We start from the raw sequence: 25,851 nt of genomic DNA, 5'->3' as shown, positions 1-25,851 counted from the left end.
ATCCTAGCACCTTCCTAATACTCTATCTCCTTCACATCGCAGCTATGACCGCCCAAGGCCTGCTATACAGATCCAGATCAATGACATGCACTGAGCAGCAATACACCCAAAGAAGAGAAAGTACTACAAAAATCAAAGCGGTCGTCATGACAATGGCCTACCCGGGCGGGCTGGAGACAGATTCAATCCACTAATCGATGGATGGTTCTATTGTATCTGTGCATGTGCAGAATCCTGCGGTCTGGAACTAGCGGATGTGTGCCAAAGTCTATAGACCTAGAAGAGCCAGTGTCCCATATACAGACCCCTCTTCCTCTTTCAGCATCAGGCCAGACCGACCGACGGAGCAGGACAGCCATAGGATACCACATGCCCAGCTAAGAAGGGGAGAAGAGAGAGACAGAGAAGGGGATATAGAGGAGAAAGAGAAGAAGAGGAGAATAGACAAAGAGAGGGAGGTAGAGAGAGATTGAGAGGAGAAAGGGAGACGAGTGAGACAGAAGAAAAGTACTCTCTGTAAGAGAAGAGGAAAAGAAGGAGAGATGCCTGCTGCCCTTCTCAGACCCAGAGTGCCCCTGGCCCAGACCAACCTGATCAGCACGCTGCTGTTGTCTCTCTGTCTCCACACCGGCTCCGTCACTGGAGGTAAGGCCACCCAACACCACCACTGTCTGTCTGACCCCAGTGACAACTCACCTTGCTGGGTAGGATGACAGCAACAGGGGGTTGAATTGAGATAACAAAACATTTCAGAGCAATGTATTGTAGATGGTCATTGTAGGTGCATATAAACCTTGGGGGCATAGTAAATGTAACAGTGGGAGTGTTTGATCCCTACCTAGCTAGCACATTTGGTTCCTTGGAAGTTTTGGGAACGTATTTTTAGGTTGCCGGTTCAAAGAAAGTTTTACTCTGATTTTGAGAACGTTTTCCAGTGCGGTATTAAACATTTTCTTAAAACTTTCACTGAATGTTTCAATAAGACTTTTAATACCACTGTTGGCTTATTTTGGATTAACTTTTTTGAACTCTTTCCTTGGGCATTAATTCCTTGGGCATTTTTTATTGTGACACAGCATCAGTGAGATGCAAACCTATAGGTTGTTATCAATAAAATGTCACTATAAGGTGCAGAGCGTTCGATTTGCCTGCTGGGGGGCAGGGAAACCCTAAACTCTGCTAAAACCATTGATAACTAGGTGCCGTTTTCAAGGGATTGTTAAATACATGTTAACTATTTACTGTAGTATCGTCACATCTTAAAGAGCGTAGTCAGAACTACAAATGTCTGACTATTCCATGTAAAACAATTGTGCACATTTAGCTCCATCGTCCGAGTTATACAGAAAGTAACTGCATGTGTTTAATGATCAGTAAACATCAATTGATCATGTAATTTCAGATACGTAAGGGTAGCCACACGATATCTCTCAATATTGGCCACCAGTAATTGGATATTTGAGTGATATAAAATAAAGTTTAACTATACCTGACAAGTATGAGTGGTTTAGGTAACTTTCCATCCTTTGTGGGCTCTGCCTGTCAAGCATCAGAAGGGCACATTTGCTAATAATGTTTACTTTGCAAGCTACCAGTAGAAACTTTGTACAGTTGGCTAAACATATATTAAGTAGACCTAATGTCATTTTTTCACTGACCAATTTAGTCCTACCTAGTGGCGTTAGCTAACATCCCTTTTTCAACATTGTTTTAAGAGTTTTTCAAGATTGCTGCTGACAGACATGATTGGCTACATTGATTGATTGACCACGTCAAACTGGCTGGCTAACAAATATTGTTTGATTTGCTTGCCGTCTATAGTGATGATTACAGTAGCCCGACAGACAACTTTACCAGGACTTGCCAATGTCAAGCTCTTTCCAAAAGCCTAATTTCTGATGAAGCAAGCTAAATAACATGCCAAATGAATAGGCTACCCTCACGTATCTGACAATACATGATCAATTGATGATTACTGATCATTAAAAGCATGCAGTTACTTACTGTATAACTCTGATGATAGAGATAAACAGTTACTTACTGTATAACTCTGATGATAGAGATAAACAGTTACTTGCTGTATAACTGATGATAGAGATAAACAGTTACTTACTGTATAACTCTGATGATAGAGATAAACAGTTACTTACTGTATAACTCTGATGATAGAGATAAACAGTTACTTGCTGTATAACTCTGATGATAGAGATAAACAGTTACTTGCTGTATAACTCTGATGATAGAGATAAACAGTTACTTGCTGTATAACTCTGATGATAGAGATAAACAGTTACTTGCTGTATAACTCTGATGATAGAGATAAACAGTTACTTGCTGTATAACTCTGATGATAGAGATAAACAGTTACTTGCTGTATAACTCTGATGATAGAGATAAACAGTTACTTGCTGTATAACTCTGATGATAGAGATAAACAGTTACTTGCTGTATAACTCTGATGATAGAGATAAACAGTTACTTGCTGTATAACTCTGATGATAGAGATAAACAGTTACTTGCTGTATAACTCTGATGATAGAGATAAACAGTTACTTGCTGTATAACTCTGATGATAGAGATGAACAGTTACTTGCTGTATAACTCTGATGATGGAGCTAAATGTGGAATAATTGGAAATGTGTAGACTATGCTCTTCATGAGGTGATGATATTAAAACCAAATAGGTATAGCTAACATTTATTTAACAATCCCTTGAAAACTGTATGTAGCTAGTTGTCAATGTTTTAGCTAAGCTGCCCCCCAGCAACCAAATCGAACACTCCGTACCGTATTGTGACGTTTTATTGATAAAGACCAATAATCTTCTGTTCCCTATCCATGGATTTAGTCCACTGTGCCACCAGAATAATATTCTTAAAACGTTCTTTGAACGTTACTAATGTTTTCTTGTGGTTTTTATGTAACGTCTTCTTGAAGTTCTGAGAACATGACTTTAAATAGAACCATGAGGAAATCTGCAGAAAACGTTATGCCGAAGTACTGAAATACCCACGGAAGAACGTTGTTTCTTAAGCGCTAGCTGGGTATCCTGCACAATTCCCAGAAAGTTATGGGAAAGTTGTATGCAAAATAACCATAGGACCACCACGCTCTCACCAAGCTCTAAGAAACATATGCTATGCTATGCACACTTGACCTACTCCAATTTGCCTACCGCTCCAACAGATCCACAGAAGATGCCATTTCCATCGCTATTCACACAGCCGTAACACATCTATGTGAGAATGCTGTTCATTGAATACAGTTCAGCATTCAACACTATTGTTACCTCCAAGCTCAACACCAAGCTCAGAGCCCTGGTTCTGGAGACCACCCTCTGCAACCGGATTTTGGACTTCCTGATGGGCAGACCACAGGCTGTGAGGATTGGCAACAACCCGTCCTCCACACTGGCTCTTAACACAGGGGCCCCCCAGGGGTGTGTCCTCAGCCCTCTGCTGTACTCCCTGTTCACCCACGACTGTGTTGTTTGCATGACATCAACTCCATCATCACGTTTTCTGCTGACACCATGCTTGTTGGCCTGATAACCTATAGTCAGCCTATAGGGAGGAGGTAAGTGAACTGGCATTGTGGTGCCAGTATTGTTTCCATCCCTCTCCTCGCCCCTACCTGGGCTTAAACCAGGAGCCCTCTGCACACATCAACAACTGACAACCACGAAGCATTGTTACAAGGGAAACAACTACTTCAAGGTCTCAGAGCGAGTGACGTCACCGATTGAAACGCTATTAGCGCACACCCCGCTATCTAGCTAGCCATTTCACACCGGTTACACTCACCTCCCTTTTGACCTCCTCCTTTTCCGCAGCAACCAGTGATCCACGTCAACAGCATCAATGTAACAGTTTTGCTTCCGTCCCTCTCTTCGCCCCTACCTGGGCTCGAACCAGGGACCCTCTGCACACATCAACAACTGCCTTCCACGAAGCATCGTTACCTATCGCTCCACAAAAGCCACGGCCCTTGCAGAGCAAGGGAAACAACTACTTCATGAGGTCTGATAGAAACTGTCTGAGCCTGTTGGTATCTACAAGCCATCAGCATTCTTAACACTTGAATTGGACTGACCACCTGCACTGACTCTCTGCACCTTAGCACACATGCACTAACTCACGCACACACAGATATACACTCATCCACACACACACATACATTCATGCTACACACACATCACAACTGCTGCTACAAGACTCTTATTATGATTGCTAAATACTGCACAATTTCAACACTTGCCCCCAATTCCCCAATTCCTCCTTCCCCAAAACAAGTGTAAATATTGTACTATAAAATGTTTTATCTATTCTACTGAGCCATTTACTTTATGTTTGTATTCTTATCTTTTATTATTTCTTATTGTTGTTGCATTGTCAAGAAGGAACCTGCAAGTAAGCATTTCGGTGGGCGGTGTATACCATGTGTATCCTGTACATACGACTAATAAAACTTGAAACTTGAATGTCAGTGACTGAAATAACAAAACAAAAACTGTTGATGCACAACCAAATTTCGAAATTGCACCTTGTGGATTTGTACCATTCTAACTATCAACAATAAGTTGAGACCCCGACTGAGTTTTGGGAAATTGAACCGCGGGCCTACAAAAGGACGGCTGCCAATTGCCCATTCCTGTTTTCAACAATTAGTGCAGTCTTATAGTAATTTACACTGTCATCCTCATGCCTGTGTGAATCAGTACTGGTTGAGATTTCTGGAAACATTAAGTTAAAGTGTAAATTTACACAAAAGTAACTGATGTTTCTTATTCCCCTTTCTTCCGGAAAAGGAAGTTTGACCAACAGAAAAAGAGGAACTGCCTCTGACAAATTAATAAAAGCTAAAATAGATCTTCAATTCAAATAATATAGTCTCTAAATCCAATTTGAATCTGGTCAGGGCATGTATCACAGCCTACATTAGCAGCACATTAATCAAAGTTGAATTAAAACTGACCTACGATCACCCAGACAGTGTGCACAGCTGTGATGATTGATCCCACGGATTGGGACTCTACCCCCTACTCCCAATAGTCATAGTGAAGGTTGAGGGGGCATAGATTGGGCTTTGTCCCGTTTCTTTATTTAACGACCATCCCTTCCCCCTCCTTCTCTTTTCCCTATCCATGGTGAGGGGGCCCAGGTCATCTCCTGCGTCTATGCCCTTGCTAAATATACCACTTTTCAACCTCATATTAATTATCTCCAGCATCATACCAGTGTCTGCATGTGAATACGGTAAATGTTTTGGTTTTGTAGCAACAAAAAGTTAAACCATAGAACGTCATTGCCCTTTAAAACCTAAAACTTCCTATTCTAGGCATAATGAAGGCTGATGAGATCCAGAATGGTGGCGTGGACACCATCAGCCACTCCCTTGCCCTGGTGCAGCGTCTGGAGGCCCTGCTGGCTCAGGGGAACGGCAGCGATGTGGCCCTCAGGGTGCAGGTAGGAAACTAGCCTAGAGAGTTAAAGAGGCGGGCCAGAGACCGGAGGGTTACCGGTTTAAAACCTGGGTCTTACTGGGAAAAATCTGGTGGCTGACACTGTCCTTGAACCTTTCTGTGTATTTATGTATGTGTCTTGGGAGGATAAAGGAAAGTGACAAATCGCAGTGTCTGTGACTTTAAAAAAAAGTAATCTTCTTCTCTTCCTCCTCCTCCTCTTCTTCCAGACAGTGGGAGCAGAGCAAGTAAAGGTGATCCAGGCCCACTCCCTGATGCTGTCCCTGCAGAGCCCTGTGTTCGAGGAACTGCTGCTCAGCCATAATGGCACCACCCTGGTCCTCCTGGAGACCGCTGAGTGTGCTGCCGTCTTTGACAAGTTCATCAGGTAATAATAATAACTAGATGGTAATTGTACATTAAGTACAATTGATGGGACTTGCTTTAACGCTTTAAACATATTTTTGTAGTGGTGGTAGAAGTTTAAAAAGTTATACTTTACTATTTAAAGCAAAGCAGTTCTAAAGTATGTATGGTTTTGAAAAACGTTATAGTAGTGATAGTGTCTGCAGTAGTAATTGTAGTGACTGGTTATAGTTGAAAAGGTAGGTAGATGAAAAGTTAGAATAGCTTGGACATATGAAAGTTGGTTTGCTGTACCTAGATTGAACAGTTTAAGAGTTACTGTTGGTGAGTTATATTGTGCTAATTTCTGCTAATTTCTATCGTTTCAGACGATAAACAATTTAAGAATTTGAAGTTAGGATAGCATGAACATGTAAAAGTTGGTTTGCTGTATCTAGAATGAAAGGTTCAAGAGTTACTGTTGGTGAGTTGTATTATGCTAATTTTCATTGTTTTAGACAATGAACAATTTAAGAATTTGAAGTTAGGATAGCCTGAACTTGTAAAAGTTGTTTTAGTGTCTCGAGTTTACTCTTGGTGGGTTATTTATGCAACTGTATATAGTTATAGTTGATAAATATCTTTAAAACACTGAAGTTAGGATAGCCTGAATGTTTTAAAGTTGATCTTATAGCATAATCTAGCCCTGCAGACAAAGAACCATATACTGTATGTGCATCATTCCCCATTTTCAGATAATCAATCATTTCAAATTGTTTTTGTTTGTGTACCACATCTGGAGTTTTGCAGCTAAAATGTATATGAAGCACATTTAACTATTCATACTAGTATTGGTATTTTTTAGTTACACAACACACACATTCTCCAGGTTTGCAACATTGTATCATTACTGCCTGACCAGGACCTCAGTCCCTGTGTCTGTTAATCAACACATTACACCAAGAGCTTTGACAGTTTTGATGATGGTCTCATTAGGGCGCCTACCTGCTCTTGACAGTCACAAAGACATGCGTTCATGTACTAGTCAGGCACTAATATCTCATTAAGGCACAAAAATAAACTGATGCCTGTATAATTCTACATGTCCCTAACAAGCCTAGCATAAATAATATAATAATAATAAGAAGAAAGGAAAATAAGCTAAAACAATGTAACGTCTATACAGGTCCATTAACCCATAACGAACAGTAACAATGATGACAGACAATCTGCTTGAATATCCTTGTCTAGCTTACACTACTTGAGATGGTCATACACTCTCTCTTTAGACCAGCAGCTGCAGGATTGCAAGTTCTGCTGGTGTATCATCTGCTTCAAGTTCATTGAGTGTACAATAATATGTCTATTCAGTCACTCCAAGCCTGAGAGAATCAAAGCCTGCTGCTTCTCATATGGGACTGTGTAGAATCCGCTGCAAAGCTGCAACCTGCGCTCCTCCGTCAACTTTACACAATACATTCTGCACGTAACATTATAGGCACACACTCGCCCTTATGCAGGAATCAGTGTAATGTTACCGATAGCCATTAATCATCAGGTGGATAGATAGATAGATAGATAGATAGATAGATAGATAGATAGATAGATAGATAGATAGATAGATAGATAGATAGATAGATAGATAGATAGATAGGATGTAAATGATACGTTCTCCGTACTAATCAAGCAACCACTTTCTTAATGTATAGCCTATTAGCTGATATGTTTCGCTGCAGCTAGTTAAACAGAACTAAATAACGTTGTTAGCCAGCTACCTACGTTAGCCAGCTACCTACGTTAGCCAGCTAGCAAGCTAGCTTGGTTGATATACGGTTCTTCCACGTACCTCTTTTGGACAAGTTTTCCCAGTTTTTCTTGCCCCTTACGATTAATATAGGGTTTCCCCGAAGGCCTCAATGTCTTTCATTGCTTGTCCTTCCAATCCTTTAGTTTGGTCTTTCTTTTCTTTCCTACATTTTGGCGATTTTCATCGGCAGCAGAAAATGAAAGTGCTTGTCCGTCCATTCTTGAGCCTATTTTAAAACATAAAATACAGTCTCATTAGTGCATGAACGTCTTGCGAAACCACTTCATTTAATAGAGATGAAATCAATGTCAAATAATAAATGTCACATATACAGTTGTTCATCACAAGGGCAAGATTGTAGTCAGTAGATGGGGTCAGCTGTTGTGTGGTTGTGGTCAGAAGTGATGTAGTTCTGGTCAGTAGTAGACTGGTCAGAAGTTGTGTGGTTGTGGTCAGTAGTTGCATGGTTATGGTTAGTAGTTTTGGTCAGTAGTTGTGTGGTTGTGGTTAGTAGTTGTGTTGTGGTCAGTAGTTGTGTGGTTGTGGTCAGTAGTTGTGTAGTTGTGGTCAGTATCTGTGTGGTTGTGTTCAGTAGTTGTGTAGTTGTGGTCAGTAATTGTGGTCAATAGTTGTGTGCTTGTGGTCTGTACTTGTATGGTCCAGTTGCTAGGCAACAGGAGCCTTGTCAACACTGCTCCCTTATACTGTAGCTAAAGCAAGTGTGAGAAACATGCTAACATACAGTTTGTTTGTGCTAATACTAAATAAATACTGCACATAGACCCACAAAACTTATTTGCTAGATTCGTGATAGTGTTTATAGACAAAGCAAGGAAAGTGAACTTCAACGCGATGTAGTTTATTGGAATTTGGAGCTGTTATTGGTAAATAATTAATCTGCTAGCTTCTGACATGACTTGCTGCATCTAGAAAGAGAGCAGTTGATGGGTAACTAAAAAAGCTATATCTACAGATTGATACAAGCTATTCCTAATATTTATTCTGTTTTGAAAAGCAGATAAGTAGATTAACATTTTATACTCATGTTTTTGTTTGACTTGTTGGGGTAGTGGTCAAAACGGCAGTTGTTTGGAAAAAGAGTGGTAATGCAGTTACTAAAACAGCTGTACCGTAAGTTCCGTAGTGAATATTGTTGTTCCGTAAACAGATATGAATAGCAGAGAAGTAGACGAAGATGTCCTACCCTCTAACTTTTTGTCTAACTTGTTGGGGCAGTGGTCAAAGTGGCAGCTGTCTGCAAAAAAGTTACAGAAAATGTTGTTGATGTGGTTACTAAATCAGCTGTAACTTTTTATCAGAATCATTTTTGGGGTTCAAACCCCATATTTGAGTAACAGAGAAGTAGACCAAGATGTAAACACTTTAACTTCTTCCCTAAGTTGTTGCAACATGGTCAAAGTAGCTGATTTGTGTCAAAAGTTGCATTATTGCATTTACAGTGAATGGAAGATGGAAGTGATGATTTCACAATGGGGCTTTTTAGAATCTTGAGGAATTCCCAAACAAGGAAATGGAGGACAAAAAGAAGGACAAAAAGTGTAATATTTTAAAAAGCATAAAAGTGATCAAAAGTTGTAAAGAAGCAACTCAAGCGTGACCATTCTGCATGTTTTAACATTTGAATGGTGTTTCTTGCTTAAACGGTGCAAGAGGACTAGTGCGCTTAAAGAATAAGAAGCATGTTGAAGATGGAAGCTGGGGCTTTTGCTTTGCAAGCCACACAATGATTCATTTGATTTATAAAGCACATTTCTCACATCAAAGGCGCTAAAGTGAGGGAGAGCATTGAGTGTGCTGCCTTCTAAGTTTGGGTGAAAAGGGAGACACACACACACACACACACACAAATATATATATATATATATATATATACACACACACATAGTGTGTTGCCATATCTGGTTCTTCAGTTGAGGAGGGAGACTAGAGGAAGTAGCCTGGATAACCATGTGGACCGCTGCCCTCCCCACTAGAGGAAGTAGGTAATAAGTCAGAGGGAATTATATCATGAGGAATTCCCCTCCTGGCAAGCTTTACACACCAAGGTTTAGGGTTAATTGAAAAAAAATTGGAGAGAGGGAGTTTTACTGTATATGTCACAAATGCTTTATATACAGTATTTATGACAGTGTACAACAGTTCTGTATTTTCATATAGCTTGTGTGACATCTTGTGGGTGTACTACGTAATTGACTAATTCAGCATGGTTGGTTGGTGTGAGAATACAGTATATAAATGAGTAGTAAAACCTAATGGTCTATGGAGGAGTCAGCACATCAATCATTGATCATAGTAGTGTTGTCACGATACCAGAATTGTTGGCTTCGATACCGATACTAGGTTTAGTATCTCAATACTTAATACCATCACAATACTTATTACCAAAACGATACCAAAACGATACCACAGCAAAAAAAGAATGCATATTAGCCAAAGAAACAGATTGACACTTGATCCAGACAGATAAACTCAGCTACTGCTCTGTTTAATCGTTGGGCTTCTTTTTAGTTCAATATCATGAACATTTTTCAGAGAGACATGTATGCATTAATTCATCAATTATACAATCAAACAATACATATGACTTTGTTTTTACCAATCTATTTATTTGAATGGTAAATCTCTGTTGATAAAATTTGGTAAAACAAGATGTAGCCTAGAACTATCCACAATACAGGTGAATGCATATTCAATAGGAGTGTGTGCATGCACTGCGTTATTACGCTTGTTTTGGCTGATTTCATGGGGTTACAGATGACAAACAATCTGTTTTTATTTACTGTTTACGGTTTTCATACTATCACAAACCAGTGGAGGCTGCTGAAGGGAGGATGGCTCATAATAATGGCTGGAATGGAGTTAATGCAATGGTACCAAACACATCAAACACATGGTCTCCATGTGGTTGATACCACTCCATTGACTCCATTCCAGCCATTGTTATGAGCCGTGCTCCCTTCAGCAGCCTCCACTGGTTTGTGATAGTACGAAAACCATAAACACAAAATATGCTGATTTCAAAGCTGATTGCCACCAAAAACTTTATTAATTCACTTATTCGAGTGACAAAGTGTCCCCATGAGTGACAGAAGACAGCCAATCACGGCGAAACTAGAGAACATTACCAAACCCTAAGCTCCGTATTTTCCGCTGGCTGCCCCACCACCAGACCAAGCACTGGGCTAGGCTGAAACACCTGCATTTTGGAGCTGCCATACTCAAGAATGCAAAAAAGAGATCAAATGTGTACTTGGCATTATTAACTCAATGATTATTTATATTTTTACATTCTCAAACTGATATGTGACACGTATTAATACCAAAATAACATGCAAAACAAGCAAAAATATATATTTAAATAATAAACAGTACAAGTCAAAAGTTTGGACACACATAGTCATTCAAGGGTTTTTGTCTATTTTTACTATTTTCTACATTGTAGAATAATAGTGAAGACATCACAACTATGAAATAACACATATGGAATCATGTAGTAAACAAAAAAAGTGTTAAATGAATCAAAATACATTTTATATTTGGGATTCTTCAAAGTAAACACCCTTTGCCTTGATGACAGCTTTGCACACACTTGGCATTCTCTCAACCAGCTTCACCTGGAATGCTTTTCCAACAGTCTTGAAGGAGTTCCAACATATGCTGAGCACTTGTTAGATGTTTTTCATTCACTCTGCGGTCCAACTCATCCCAAACCATCTCAATTGGGTTGAGGTCGGGTGATTGTGAAGGCCAGGTCATCTGATGCAGCACTCCATCACTCTCCTTCTTGGTCAAATATCCCTTACACAGCCTGGAGATGTGTTGCGTCATTGTCCTGTTGAAAAACAAATGATAGTCCCACTAAGTGCAAACCAGATGGGATGGTGTATTGCTGCAGAATGCTGTGGTAGCCATTCTGGTTAAGTATGCCTTGAATTCTAAATAAATCACTGACAGTGTCACTAGCAAAGCACCACCACATCATCACACCTCCTCCTCCATGCTTCACGGTGGGAACCACACATGCGGAGATAATCCGTTCACCTACTCTGCGTCTCACAAAGACACATCGGTTGGAACCAAAAATCTCAAATTTGGACTCATCAGACCAAAGGACAGATTTCCACTGGTCTAATGTCCATTGCTCGTGTTTCTTGGCCCAAGTAAGTCTCTTAATTTTATTGGTGTCCTTTAGTAGTGGTTTCTTTGCAGCAATTAGACCATGAAGGCCTGATTCACGCACTCTCCTCTGAACAGTTGATGTTGAGGTGTTTGTTACTTGAACCATGTGAAGCATTTATTTAGGCTGCCATTTCTGAGTCTGGTAACTCTTATGAACGTATCCTCTGCAGCAGAGGTTATATTGGGTCTTCCTTTCCTGTGGCAGTCCTCATGAGAGCCAGTTTCATCATAGCGCTTGATGGTTTTTGCGACTGCACTTGAAGAAACTTTCAAAGTTCATCAAATCATCTGGATTGACTGATCTTCATGTCTTAAAGTAATGATAGACTGTCGTTTCTCTTTGCTTATTTGAGCTGTTCTTGCCATAATATGGACTTGGTCTTTTTACAAAATAGGGCTATCTTCTGTATACCACCCCTACCTTGTCACAACACAACTGATTGGCTCAAACGCATTAAAAGGAAAGAAATTCCACAAATTAACTTTTAAAAAGGCACACCTGTTAATTGAAGTTCTTTCCATGTGACTACTTCATGAAGTGGCAACTGAGTGGCACGGCAGTTTAAGGCACTGCATATCAGTGCTAGAGGCGTCACTACAGACCCTGGCTCGATTCCAGGCTGTATCACAACCGTCTGTGATTGGGAGTGCCATAGGGCTGAGCACAATTGGCACTGCATCGTACGGGTTAGGGTTTGGCCTGGGTAGGCTGTCATTGTAAATAAGAATTTGTTCTTAACCTTTACCGAACCTCAACCCCGTATCCGGGATCACCCCCCACCCCCCCCCACACTGATTAGCATCGCTAGCATAGCGTCACAATTAAATAGTAGCATCTAAATATCATTAAATCACAAGTCCAAGACACCAAATGAAAGATACAGATCTTGTGAATAAAGCCACCATTTCAGATTTTTAAAATGTTTTACAGGGAAGACAAAATATGTAAATCTATTAGCTAACCACGTTAGCAAAAGACACCACTTTCCTAACTCCATCAGTTTCTTACTCCATCAGGTGCTATCACCAATTCGGCCAAATAAAGATATTGATAGCCACTAACCAAGAAAAAACCTCATCAGATGACAGTCTGATAACATATTTATTGTATAGGATAGGTTTTGTTAGAAAAATGTGCATATTTCAGGTATAAATCATAGTTTACAATTGCACCCACCATCACAACTCGACTAGAATAAATACACAGAGCAACGTGTATTACCTAATTACTAATCATAAAACATTTCTTAAAAATACACAGCTCACAGCAATGGAAAGACACAGATCTTGTGAATTCAGACAATATTTCAGATGTTCTAAGTGTTTTACAGCGAAAACACAATAAATCGTTATATTAGCATACCACATGTGCAAACGTTACCAGAGCATCGATTCAAGCCAAAGAGAGCGATAACGTAATCATCGCCAAAATATATTAATTTTTTCACTAACCTTCTCAGAATTCTTCCGATGACACTCCTGTAACATCATATTACAACATACATATAGAGTTTGTTCGAAAATGTGCATATTTAGCCACAAAAAAAACGTGGTTATACAATGACAATACTAGCAAAACTAGCCTGAAAATGTCGGGCGCCATATTTGACAGTGATCTTGTCTCATGATTAACTATTCATAAACTTGACTAAAAAAATATAAGTTGGACAGCTATCGAAAGACAAATTAGTTCTTAATGCAATCGCTGAATTACATTTCTAAAATGATCCTTACTGTGCAATACAGGGTTCGCCAAGCGAAGCTATACCAAAGAAAATGGCGGAATATGCGTTTAAAATTTTTCGACAGAACAACGATTTATCATCTTAAATATTTCTTACTATGAGGTGATCTTCCATCAGAATCTTGGGCAATGTATCCTTTCTTGGGTCTAATCTTCTTTTGGTCGAAAGATGTCCTCTTGTCCGTCGAAATGCCCACTAACGTTCGACCGGTACTGGAAACGTGCCCAAAGCTTCAAAGTGCATCACCAAGAATTGCCTCAAAATCGCACTAAACGGATATAAATTGCTATAAAACGGTTTAAATTAACTACCTTATGATGTCTTTAACACCTATAACGAGTAAAAACATGACCGGCGATATATAAGTGGCTAAACCAAAGCTTGGAAAGAGATCCAGTCCAACGTCCTTCGTGCGTCAGGCGCAGCAGGAAAAGAAATCCACTTCCGCCTTGTGCTGTTTTATACAGGCCCTGATTGCGCAATCGACTCCATTCAAATTGTCACCACTTACTGACATCTAGAGGAAGGCGTGGGCAGTGTTTGTATCCTCATAGGATTTACAGGGACTTTAAAACTGACCTGGGACCAGAGGCCAACATTTCTGAAATCTCACTCCCTATCAGGAAAAGTGCTGTAGAATGAGTTCTGTTCCACTCAGAGACATAATTCAAACGGCTATAGAAACTAGAGAGTGTTTTCTATCCAATAATAACAATAATATGCATATTGTACGAGCAAGAATTGAGTACTAGGCAGTTTAATCTGTAGAGCAAATTATGCTAATGCGAAACAGCACCCCCTATAGTGGCAAGATTAACTGACTATAATGAAGGTTAAATCAAATAAAAGCTGGTTGAGAGAATGCCAATAGTGTGCAAAGCTGTCATCAAGGCAAAGGGTGGCTACTTTGAAGAATGTCATTGTACAGTTGAAGTCAGAAGATTACATACACCTTAGCCAAATACATTTAAACTCAGTTTTTCACCATTCCTGATATTTAATCCTAGTAAAAATTCCCTGCCTTAGGTCAGTTAGGATCACCACTTTATTTTAAGAATGTGAAATGTCAGAATAATAGTAGAGAGAATTGTTTATTTCAGCTTTTATTTCTTTCATCACAATCCCCGTGGGTCAGAAGTTTATATACACTCAATTAGTATTTGGTAGGATTGCCTTTAATTTCTTTAACTTGGGTCAAACGTTTCGGGAAACCTTCCACAAGCTTCCCACAATAAGTTGGGTGAATTTTGGCCCATTCCTCCTGACAGAGCTGTTGTAACTGAGTCAGGTTTGTGGGCCTCCTTGCTCGCACACGCTTTTTCAGTTCTGCCTACACATTTTCTGTAGGATTGAGGTCAGGGCATTATGATGGCCACTCCAATACCCTTACTTTGTTGTCCTTTTTGCCACAACTTTGGGAGTATGCTTGGGGTCATTGTCCATTTGGAAGACCCATTTGCGACCAAGATTTAACTTCCTGACTGATGTCTTGAGATGTTGCTTCAATATATGCACATCATTTTGCTTCCTCATGATGCCATCTATTTTGTGAAGTGCACCAGTCCCTCCTGCAGCAAAGCACCCCCACAACATGATGCTGCCACCCCCGTGCTTCACGGTTGGGATGGTGTTCTTCGGGCTTGCAGTTCTATTTTTGTTTCATCAGACCAGGGGACATTTCTCCAAAAAGTATGATCTTTGTCCCCATGTGCAGTTGCAAACCGTAGTCTGGCTTTTTTATGGTGGTTTTGGAGCAGTGGCTTCTTCCTTGCTGAGCGGCCTTTCAGGTTATGTCGATATAGGACTCGTTTTACTGTGGATATAGATACCTTTGTACCTGTTTCCTCCAGCATCTTCACAAGGTCCTTTGCTGTTGTTCTGGGATTGATTTGCACTTTTCGCACCAAAGTACGTTCATCTCTAGGAGACAGAACGCATCTCCTTCCTGAGCGGTATGATGGCTGCGTGGTCCCATGGTGTTTATACTTGCTGCTATTGTTTGTACAGATGAACGTGGTACCTTCAGGCATTTGGAAATTGCTCCCAAGAATGAACCAGACTTGTGGAGATCTACAATTTTTTTCTGAGGTCTTGGCTGATTTCTTTTGATTTTCCCATGATGTCAAGCAAAGAGGCACTGAGTTTGAAGGTAGGCCTTGCAATACATCCACAGGTACACCTCCAATTGACTCAAATGATGTCAATTAGCCTATCAGAAGCTTCTAAAGCCATGACATCATTTTCTGGAATTTCCCAAGCTGTTTAAAGGCACAGTCAACTTAGTGTATGTAAACTTCTGACCCACTGGAATTGTGATACAGTGAATTATAAGGGAAATAATCTGTTGGAAAAATGACTTGTGTCATGGACAAAGTAGATGTCCTAACCGACTTGCCAAAACTATAGTTTGCTAACAAGACATTTGTGGAGTGGTTGAAAAAACAGTTTTAATGACTCCAACCTAAGTGTATGTAAACTTCCGACTTCAACTGTATGAAATATATTTTTATTTGTTTTACACTTTTTTGGTTACTACATGATTCCATATGTGTTCTTTCATAGTTGTGATGTTTACATTATTATTCAACAATGTAGAACATTTAAAAAAAAAAAAACATTAATTAGTAGTTGTGACCAACCTTTTGACAGGTAATGTATATTTTTTTAGCTAAACAGTTGGGGCTCAAAACCTTCCTTGAATGACGGGTCGCCACTGCTGCCAGGCCATTGCAGGATATCTTGGTTGACTCATTTTCCCCCGGCTTTGTAAAGACTACAGCCTGACAGGAGCCAAACTTCCTTGTTCCCACCCTCGAAGGCAGTCTTTTGAAAATTGGGGCGGTACTAGTTTACAGGTGCGATGTTACTGTACACTGACTATCCTCAAAGATTGCTAAAGAATTATTATGAATCTGATGATGCCTCCTTCCAAGAAGAGCTGGACGCCAAAATGTTAAATGTTCTTTTTAAATAGGAACATACAGCCCTATTTATTTCTAATCAAATCAAAGTTTATTTGTCACGTGTGCCGAATACAACAAGTGTAGACGACGTTACAGTGAAATGCTTACTTACAAGCCCTAACCAACTGTGCAATTTTTAAGTAAAAAATAGGTATTAGGTAAACAATAGATAAGTAATGAAATAAAAAAAACTGTAAAATTACAGTGTAAATAACAGTAGCGAGGCTATATACAGGTGGTACTGGTACAGAGTCAATGTGCTGGGGCACCGGTTACTCAGGCTCAATGCAAATAGTCCGGATAGCCATTTGATTACCTGGTCAGGAGTCTTATGGCTTGGGGGTAAAAGCTGTTGAGAAGCCTTTTGGTCCTAGAATTGGCTCTCCGGTACCGCTTGTGACTCATTAGTCTTGGAGTAATTACACCTGTAATTACAGCTAGCTAGCTAGCTAGCTAAAATTTGTCTGTGAGAAATCTCATATTCTACACCATGCTGGTACAGTAGGAATACAGACAAATGCCCATGAATGTGTAATAGCATTTTCATCTTTCTCTCACAGACAATACCGCTTGGATACAAAAAAGGTTATGACTCGAGGGGATGTGAAAGGTCCCATAACAACAATCTCCCCTTGTATTAAAGTGACTCCGACAACCTCACTGCACCACCACTTTGTAGAACTGTAGTATTTATTATACACTTTAGTAGTATATTTTCGTTCTACTGTATATATGTAATACATTGCCATAACTGTTCCTGCATACTGCTATGTAAACTCACTGTCACGCCCTGACCATAGAGATCCATTGTTTCTCTATGGTATAGTAGGTCAGGGCGTGACTGGGGTGTTCTAGTCTATTTCTATGTGGTGTTCTAGTTTATTATTTCTATGTGGCGTTCTAGTTTTCATATTTCTATGTTGGTGTGCTTGATATGGTTCCCAATTAGAGGCAGCTGGTAATCATTGTCTCTAATTGGGGATCATATTTAGGTAGCCTTTTTCCCACCTGTGTTTTGTGTGATATTGAATTTTGTATTTTGAGTTAGTGTATGTAGCACCTCTGTAGTCACGGTTCGTTGTTTGTTTCTTGTTTTGTTTTATAGTTTCACTTTAATAAATTATGTGGAACTGTAATCACGCTGCGCCTTGGTCCTTCTCTACAAACGGACATGACAGAATATCCCACCACAACAGGACCAAGCAGCGTGCCCAGGAGGAGAGTGTATCCTGGACTTGGGAGGAGATCCTGGATGGGAAGGGATCCTGGACTTGGGAAGAAATCCTGGCAGGACAGGATCGCCTTCCTTGGCAGGAGACGCAAGGAGAGAAGGGAGAACAGCGACGACGCCGGGGTTCGCGGCCACAAGGAAAGCCCAAAAGACAGCCCACATTTTTTTGTGGGGAGCTACACGGGTTGGTCGGCGGAGCCGAGGTGTGAACCAGTGACAACATGGGAGGAAGTAGAGAGGTGGTCGGTCGACCCAGGGAGAGTGCCAGAGCCCGCCTGGGAGTCAATGGAACAGTGCGAGGAGGGATACCGGAGAATGGAGTTGGCGAGGAGTATGCGGCAACGCAGGCGTTTGGAGGAGCGTGTAAACAGTCCGGTGCAATCTGTGCCGGTCCCACGCATCAGGCCTCCAGTGCGCCTCCCCAGTCCATTACGTCCTGTGCCTGCTCCTCGCACTCGCCCAGATGTATGCCTCCACAGCCCAGTACATCCTGTGCTAGCTCCTCGCACTCGCCATGCGAAGTGTGTCATCGTTCCGGTACAATTTGTGCCGGCTCTACGCGCCAGGTCTCCAGTGCGCCTCCACAGCCCAGTGCGTCCTGTGCTAGCTCCTCACACTTGCCGTGCGAGGTGTGTCATCGAAACGGTACCATTGATGCAGGCCATACGCACCAGGTCTCCGGTGCACCTTCACAGCCCAGTACGTCCTGTGCCTCCTCCCCGCACTCGCCCTGAAGTGCGTGTCACCAGTCTGGTGCCACCTGTACCGGCCCCACGCATCAGGCCTCCCCAGTCCGGTATGTCCTGTGCCTGCTCCTCGCGCTCGCCCTGAGGTGCGTGTCACCAGTCCGGTACCACCAGTGCCGGCCCCAAGCACCAGGCTTTCTGCAACGATCCCCAGTCCAGAGCTTCCTGCGACAGTTCCCGGTCCGGAGCATCCGGCGACAGTTCCCGGTCCGGAACCTCCGGCAATGTTTCACGGTCCGGAACGTCCGGCGACGGTCCACGGTCCGGAACCTCCGGTGACGGTCCACGGCCCGGAACCTCCTGAGACGGTCCACGGCCCGGAACCTCCTGAGACGGTCCACGGCCCGGAACCTCCTGAGACGGTCCACGGTCCGGAACCTCCTGAGACGGTCCACGGTCCGGAACCTCCTGAGACGGTCCACGGTCCGGAACCTCCTGAGACGGTCCACGGTCCGGAACCTCCTGAGACGGTCCACGGTCCGGAACCTCCTGAGACGGTCCACGGCCCGGAACCTCCTGAGACGGTCCACGGCCCGGAACCTCCTGAGACGGTCCACGGCCAGGAACCTCCTGAGAAGGTCCACGGCCCGGAACCTCCAGCGACGGTCAACGGTCCGGAGCTTCCAAACACGGCGTCCAGTCCAGCTCCATGGCAGGAGCCCTCCTCTGCGTCGATGCCCAGTCCAGACACGGCGTCCAGTCCCGCTCCATAGCAGGAGCCTTCATCTGCACCGAGGTCCAGTCCAGGCACAGTGTTCAGCCTGGGTCCATGGCTGGATCCGCGGGATGAGCGGGTTCTTCGTCCCGCACCAGAGCCACCATCGATGCTGGCGGATCCACGAGCTGAGTGGGTACTTCGCCCCGCACCGGAGTCGCCACCGACACTAATCATCCCCCCTACCCTCCCCATTTTGTTTCAGGTTTTGCGGCCGGAGTACGCACCTTTGGGGGGGGGGGGGTACTGTCACACCCTGACCATAGAGAGCCATTGTTTCTCTATGGTATAGTAGGTCAGGGCGTGACTGGGGTGTTCTAGTCTATTTCTATGTGGTGTTCTAGTATATTATTTCTGTGGCGTTCTAGTTTTCATATTTCTATGTTGGTGTGCTTGATGTGGTTCCCAATTAGAGGCAGCTGGTAATCATTGTCTCTAATTGGGGATCATATTTAGGTATCCTTTTTTCCACCTGTGTTTTGTGGGATATTACATTTTGTATTTTGAGTTAGTGTATGTAGCACCACTGTAGTCACGGTTCATGTTTGTTTCTTGTTTTGTTTTATAGTTTCACCAATAAATTATGTCGAACTGTAATCCCGCTGCGCCTTGGTCCTTCTCTACAAACGAACGTGACACTCACCTCGGTCTCTAGAGCAAATAAACTGTCTTGAATACAAGCAATGTTTACTTATTTCATATCGTGGCACAGTAATCGACTGTTTTATTAAAACATGTTGACTGTATTTAGTCACTTGTCAGTACACTTGTTAAAAAAAATGATAGAAAACACCATTATATACAGTGCATTCGGAAAGTATTCAGACCCTTTGACTTTTTCCACATTTTATTACGTTACAGCCTTATTCTAGAATGAATTAAATTAAAACATTTTACTCATCAATCTACACACTCTACGCCATAATGACAAATCGAAAACAGGTTTCTAGAAATGTTTGCAAATTTATAAGTAATAAAAACTAAAATACCTTGTTTACATAAGTATTCAGACCCTTTGCTATGAGACTCGAAATTGAGCTCAGGTGCTTCCTGTTTCCATTGATCATCCTTGAAAAGTTTCTACAACTTGATTGGAGTCCACCTTAAAACATTTCTGCAGCATTGAAGGTCCCCAAGAACACAGTACCCTCCATAATTCTTAAATGGAATAAGTTTGGAACCACCAAGACTCTTCCTAGAGCTGGCTGCCTGGCCAAACTTAGACATCGGGGGAGAAGAGCCTTGGTCAGGGAGGTGACCAAGAACCCAATGGTCACTATGAAAGAGCTCCAGAGTTCCTCTGTGGGGATGGGAGAACCTTCCAGAAGAACGACCTTCTCTGCAGCACTCAATCAGGCCTTTATGGTGGAGTGGCCAGACGGAAGCCACTCTTTAGTAAAAGGCACATGACAGCCCACTTGGAGTTTTCCAAAAGCCACCCAAAGGACTTTCAGACCCTGAGAAACAAGATTCTCTGGTCTGATGAAACTAAAATTGAACCCTTTGACCTGAATGCCAAGCGTCACGTCTGGAGGAAACCTGGCACCATCCCTACTGTCATGTCTTTGGCTGTGCCGGATTAAGTGATATGACATGCTATTCTATAAAATCCTTTCTCTGTAATTAATATTACCTGATTGAGCTAATCATGTAAATGTAATTAACTAGAAAGTCGGGGCACCACGAAATAATATTTATAGAGCAGTTATCTTCCGAATAAACTCTTAAAGACCTAGTAATATTTTACATCAATAGCAGTCAATATTAATCGTCACCTTATTTCAGTCTAATCTGAAAGTTGTAAACTCTTGGTTATCTTCACGAACCCTGACTAACAAGTTGAATCAGCAATACAAAATTGGGTTTAATTATGTATTTACTAAATACCTAACTAATCACACAGAATTACATATACACAGAATGAATCATACCTTGATTACAAATTATGTCATAAAGGAAAACGTCCCTAGCGGATGGAACAGATATGACAGCTGGTTACACAAAGAAAAGGGGGTTGGGTTTGAGTGAAAGAGTGGGAAGACTGAAGAACAAAGGGAGAACCGATGTCTCTATTGGGCCGTAGGCAGCTACTCTATTGTAAATACAGAATCTTATGCATTCTAAATTACCGCCCATTTGGAAAAGGAAAATGCAATAAATATTTACTCTGAGCTGCGGTTCAATATGTTGGTGGTAGATGGAAGGCCGTGTTGCACAACAGAGTCCTTTGTCCTTTGAAGAGTGTCTCTGGTGGTGAACGGGATACGTTGTAGTGTCGTCGTTGTGTGGTAGATGGGTTACTCTGTCCGTCCTTTCCTAGCCCACATTTACAGCGGCCGCTGCTAACTCAACGGTTAGGAGGTATCACTTCTGTAGTGAATAAGAGTTCAAAGTTCATACCATTCGCAACCAAAGCTCACGCTGAGGTTGGCTTCGTTCTGTAGTTATTATCTGAATCCTTCTGACATCGGACCGTCATCCTAATGTACCCGGAACAGGAGGTTACATTTTCGTCAAGGGCTTATATAGTGGAGGGAGAAGGGTGTGTTTCATAGTTTATAACCCATGTCTCTTCACAGGGGCGAGCCACTGATTGAGCAGAGCCCTAACCTTATGAAAACCCAAATCTCTCATTTGGAAGCTAAAATTACATTTAATCATTTCACAAATAATTTTATATTTAAACATTTGAATTACATGTTGTGTTAAAATTTTTGTTCAGTATAGAGTATATTTGTTGATCCATTGTCCTACTAAAAGTAGCTGAATATCTATTAATCTGTCACGATCGTCATAATGATTGGACCAAGATGCAGCGTGGTATGTTTCCATCCCTTTTATTAGGAAGAGAAAACTCAAAGAACAAAAACAATAAAGCGAACAAAACGAAACGTGAAGCTCAAAATTGTGCTCACAGGCAACTATACATAGACGAGATCCCACAAAGCACAAAGGGGAAATGGCTACCTAAATATGATCCCCAATCAGAGACAACAATAAACAGCTGCCTCTGATTGGGAACCATACCAGGCCAACATAGAAATATAATTCACCTAGATAACCCACCCTTAATCACACCCCTACCTAACCAACATAGAGAATAAAAAGCTCTCTAAGGTCAGGGCGTGACAATCTCCCCCTTCCCACTCTCTCTATCCAGGTACCTGTATTGTGGAGAGATCTCCCTGTGTCTGGAGCAGGCCACCTCTCTACACAAGCTGGCCACTAAGTACCGCGTCCAGGGCCTTCAGCAGGGGGTCACCCAGTACATGACCCAGAACCTGGCCAGCAACTCCCCTTCTGGACACGTGGTGGAATGGTACTGTACCATTTATTTATTTCATGTTTATTTAACCAGGAAGTCCCATTGAGGTCAGAAGACGTCTTTCACAAGGGAGACCTGTATTTTCATTATGACATCCATACATTAGTCTTTACAATAAAGATTGCATTCATTTACAACTAGTTCAACTTTTAAAACATATACTTGACTTAAATAATTGTTATCACTATTCCAGGTACAAGTACGTAAGGGCATCAGTTGGTAACATGAAAGCATGGACTGGACTATTTGTTGACACCATTGCAGGTACCAGTACGCCCTGCAGACAGGAGACGTGGCCCTGCGGGACAGCTGTCTGCAGTACCTGTCCTGGAACCTGTCCTCTGTGCTGCAGAGTGGGGAGTGGACGCATGTCAGCAACGACCTGCTCATGACCCTGCTGCAGCGCTCAGACCTCATCCTGCAGGTACGCCTACTCCTGGGTAGCCTGATCTCAGATCTGTTTGAGAGGCATTACTCACAAAACTCAGACAACAAAAAATACCATAATTTGGCCGATTTTCATGAAATGTAATCCATTGAATAGTCCTTTCTAACGCATATTTGAGAAATAATTAATGAAAGTCGGCATATTTATGACATTTTAGCCTTTCATCTGTAGATGACACAAAGCAAAAATTACTGTCATATGAAGCTTTACTGCTTGCTCTGTTATGAGCAGGGGCCGTAATAGCAAAACGGGGTCGCATTTTCAAAACGCCAGCCAACAAAAAAATCTGCGTTTTAACCATTGAGATTCAAGTGTTATTTTTCTTCAATAGAGTGATCAGGGGAGTGCAACTATAGTTTTCCTTCACACAAAATACATTAGTGCAACACATTCGGCAGAAAATAGCTTAATTTTCATCAGATGACAACATAAGTGCAACGCTAAATTAGCTTATGTAGTGGACAGTAAGTTTTTACATGTGCATATAAAGTTTATATTATAAATATCTCACATGTGACTCGTAATAAGATGAAGCAATTAACCTATTCAAATGTTTATCTGACTCCATAAAAATAATGAAATTATATACGCAAGCTTTAGGCAATGAGTTGATGTAGACTAACAAGAATTGGTCTTGACAATGGTCTACAGTACATTCGGAATGTATTCAGACCCCTTGACTTTTTCCACATTTTGTTACGTTACAGCCTTATTCTAAAATGTATTAAATTGTTGTTTTCCTCATCAATCTACACACAATGCCCAATAATGACAAGAAAAAACAGATTTTTTTAAATGTTGGCAAATTTATATATTAAAAAAAACTGAAATATCATATTTAAATAAGTATTCGGTACTTTGTTGAAGCACCTTTGGCAGTGATTACAGCCTCAAGTCTTCTTGAGTATGATGCTATAAGCTTGGCACACCTGTATTTGGGCAGTTTCTCCCATTCTTCTCTGCAGATCCTCTGAAGCACTCAGGTTGGATGGGGAGTGCAGCTATTTTCAAGTCTCTCCAGAGATGTTCAATTGGGTTCAAGTCCGGGCTCTGGCTGGGACACTCAAGGACATTCAGAGACTTGTCCCGAAGAAACTCCTGCGTTGTCTTGGCTATGTCCTTAGGGTTGGAAGGTGAACCTTCGCCCCAGTCTTAGGTCCTGAGCACTCTAGAGCAGGTTTTCACCAATGATCTCTCTGTTCTTTGCTCCGTTCATCTTTCTCTTAATCATGACTAGACTCCCAGTCCCTGCTGCTGAAAATCCCCACAGCATGATACTGCCACCATCATGCTTCACCGTAGGGATTGAGGAAGGTTTCCTCCAGATGTGACGCTTGGCATTCAGGCCAAAGAGTTCAATCTTGGTTTCATCAGACCAGAAAATCTTGTTTCTCATGGTCTGAGAGTCTTTAGGTCCAAGCAGGCTGTCATGTGCCTTTTACTGAGGAGTGGTTTCCGTCTGGCCACTCTACCATAAAGACCTGATTGGTGGAGTGCTGCAGAGATGGTGGTCCTTCTGGAAGATTCTCCCATCTCCACAGAGGAACTCTGGAGCTCTGTCAGAGTGACCATCGGGTTCTTGGTCACCTCCCTGACCAAGGCCCTTCTCCCGTGATTGCTCAGCTTGGCCGGGCGGCCAGCTCTAGGAGGAGTCTTGGTGGTTCCAAACTTCTTCCATTTAAGAATGATGGAGGCCACTGTGTTCTTGGGGACCTTCAATGCTGCAGACATTTTTTGGTACCCTTCCTCAGATCTGTTCCTCGAGACAATCCTGTCTCGGAGCTCTACGGACAATTCCGTCGACCTTATGGCTTGATTTTTGCTCTGACATGCACTGTCAACTGTGGGACCTTATATAGAGAGGTGTGTGCCTTTCCAAATCGTGTCCAATCAATTGAATTTACCACAGGTGGACTCCAATCTAGTTGTAGAAAAATATCAAGGATGATCAATGGAAACAGGATGCACCTGAGCTCAATTTCGAGTCTCATAGCAAAGGGTCTGAATACTTTCCGAATATACTTGTGTCTAATGTAATACTGGCTGCAAAATGAATTTCCCCGGCCCGTGGGAATAATAATGTTTTAAAAATATGACTTTGAATTGCAGAGTGAAATGGAGCTCTTTGCGGCACTGGAGGCCTGGATCAACCAGAACGAACCGGATGCTCTAACGGCCGAGAACGCTCTGAGAGCCATCCGTTATGCCATGATGCCCCCTCTGGAGCTCTTCCGCCTGCAGACCCAGTCTCCTGTTCTGGCCCGCTACCAGGAGTCGGTCCGGGACCTCCTCTACCAGTCCTACCAGTTCCACTCCGCCTCCCCCCTCCACATGGCCAAGTACTTTGACGTGAACTGCAGTCTATTCATGCCCAGGAACTACCTCTCCCCTGCCTGGGGGAGTCCTTGGGTCATCAACAACCCCATGAGGGACGACCGCAGCACCAGCTTCCAGACGCAGCTGGGCCCCAGCGGCCATGATGCCAACAAGAGGGTGACCTGGAACTCCCTGTTCTCGCCCCGTTGGTTGCCCCTCAGCATGAGGCCAATGTACTCCGAACAGGGTTCCACACAGCCGACACGCGTTGACGGAGGCCGCCTGCGCATCATTATTACTCCCGCTACGTCGAGTGCAGACTTTGCCGGGGTGAGCTTCCAGAAGACGGTGGTGGTGATGGCGAGGAAGCAGGGAAAGATGGTGGTGAGACATGTTTATAATTTCCACCAGAGCACCGAGGAGACTGGAGACTTCCTGGTGGAAGCCGATCTGCACCGTAAGACGTCTGAGTACCTAGTTGATGGTTCCCTCCATCTACACATTGTGGTCAAGCCGCTCTACCAGACCCTCATCGCTACCAAGAAATGA

The 25,851-nt window shown here is 42.3% G+C and overlaps 1 protein-coding gene across 1 annotated transcript; it reads left to right on the top strand.

Moving 5' to 3' along the window:
* The first annotated feature begins 542 nt into the window (after positions 1–542).
* On the top strand, positions 543–25,851 carry LOC120045970 (BTB/POZ domain-containing protein 17). The gene is made up of 6 exons (XM_038990890.1): positions 543–645; positions 5,338–5,465; positions 5,692–5,849; positions 22,374–22,532; positions 22,803–22,962; positions 25,096–25,851. Exons 1-6 carry the CDS (start codon positions 543–545, stop codon positions 25,849–25,851), a joined length of 1,464 nt encoding a protein of 487 aa, XP_038846818.1.

This window comes from Salvelinus namaycush, chromosome 4 (genome assembly GCF_016432855.1).
Source record: "Salvelinus namaycush isolate Seneca chromosome 4, SaNama_1.0, whole genome shotgun sequence".
NCBI lineage: Eukaryota > Metazoa > Chordata > Actinopteri > Salmoniformes > Salmonidae > Salvelinus > Salvelinus namaycush.
Note: the sequence above shows the minus strand (reverse complement) of the source record. Positions and strands in the feature narration are given on the sequence as shown.

Coding starts and splice junctions, on each gene's coding strand:
- LOC120045970 (XM_038990890.1), top strand. CDS start 543: ATGCCTGCTGCCCTTCTCAGACCCAGAGTGCCCCTGGCCCAGACCAAC. Junction 22,533..22,802: donor TCTGGACACGTGGTGGAATG/GTACTGTACCAT, acceptor ACACCATTGCAG/GTACCAGTACGCCCTGCAGA. Junction 22,963..25,095: donor GCTCAGACCTCATCCTGCAG/GTACGCCTACTC, acceptor TTTGAATTGCAG/AGTGAAATGGAGCTCTTTGC.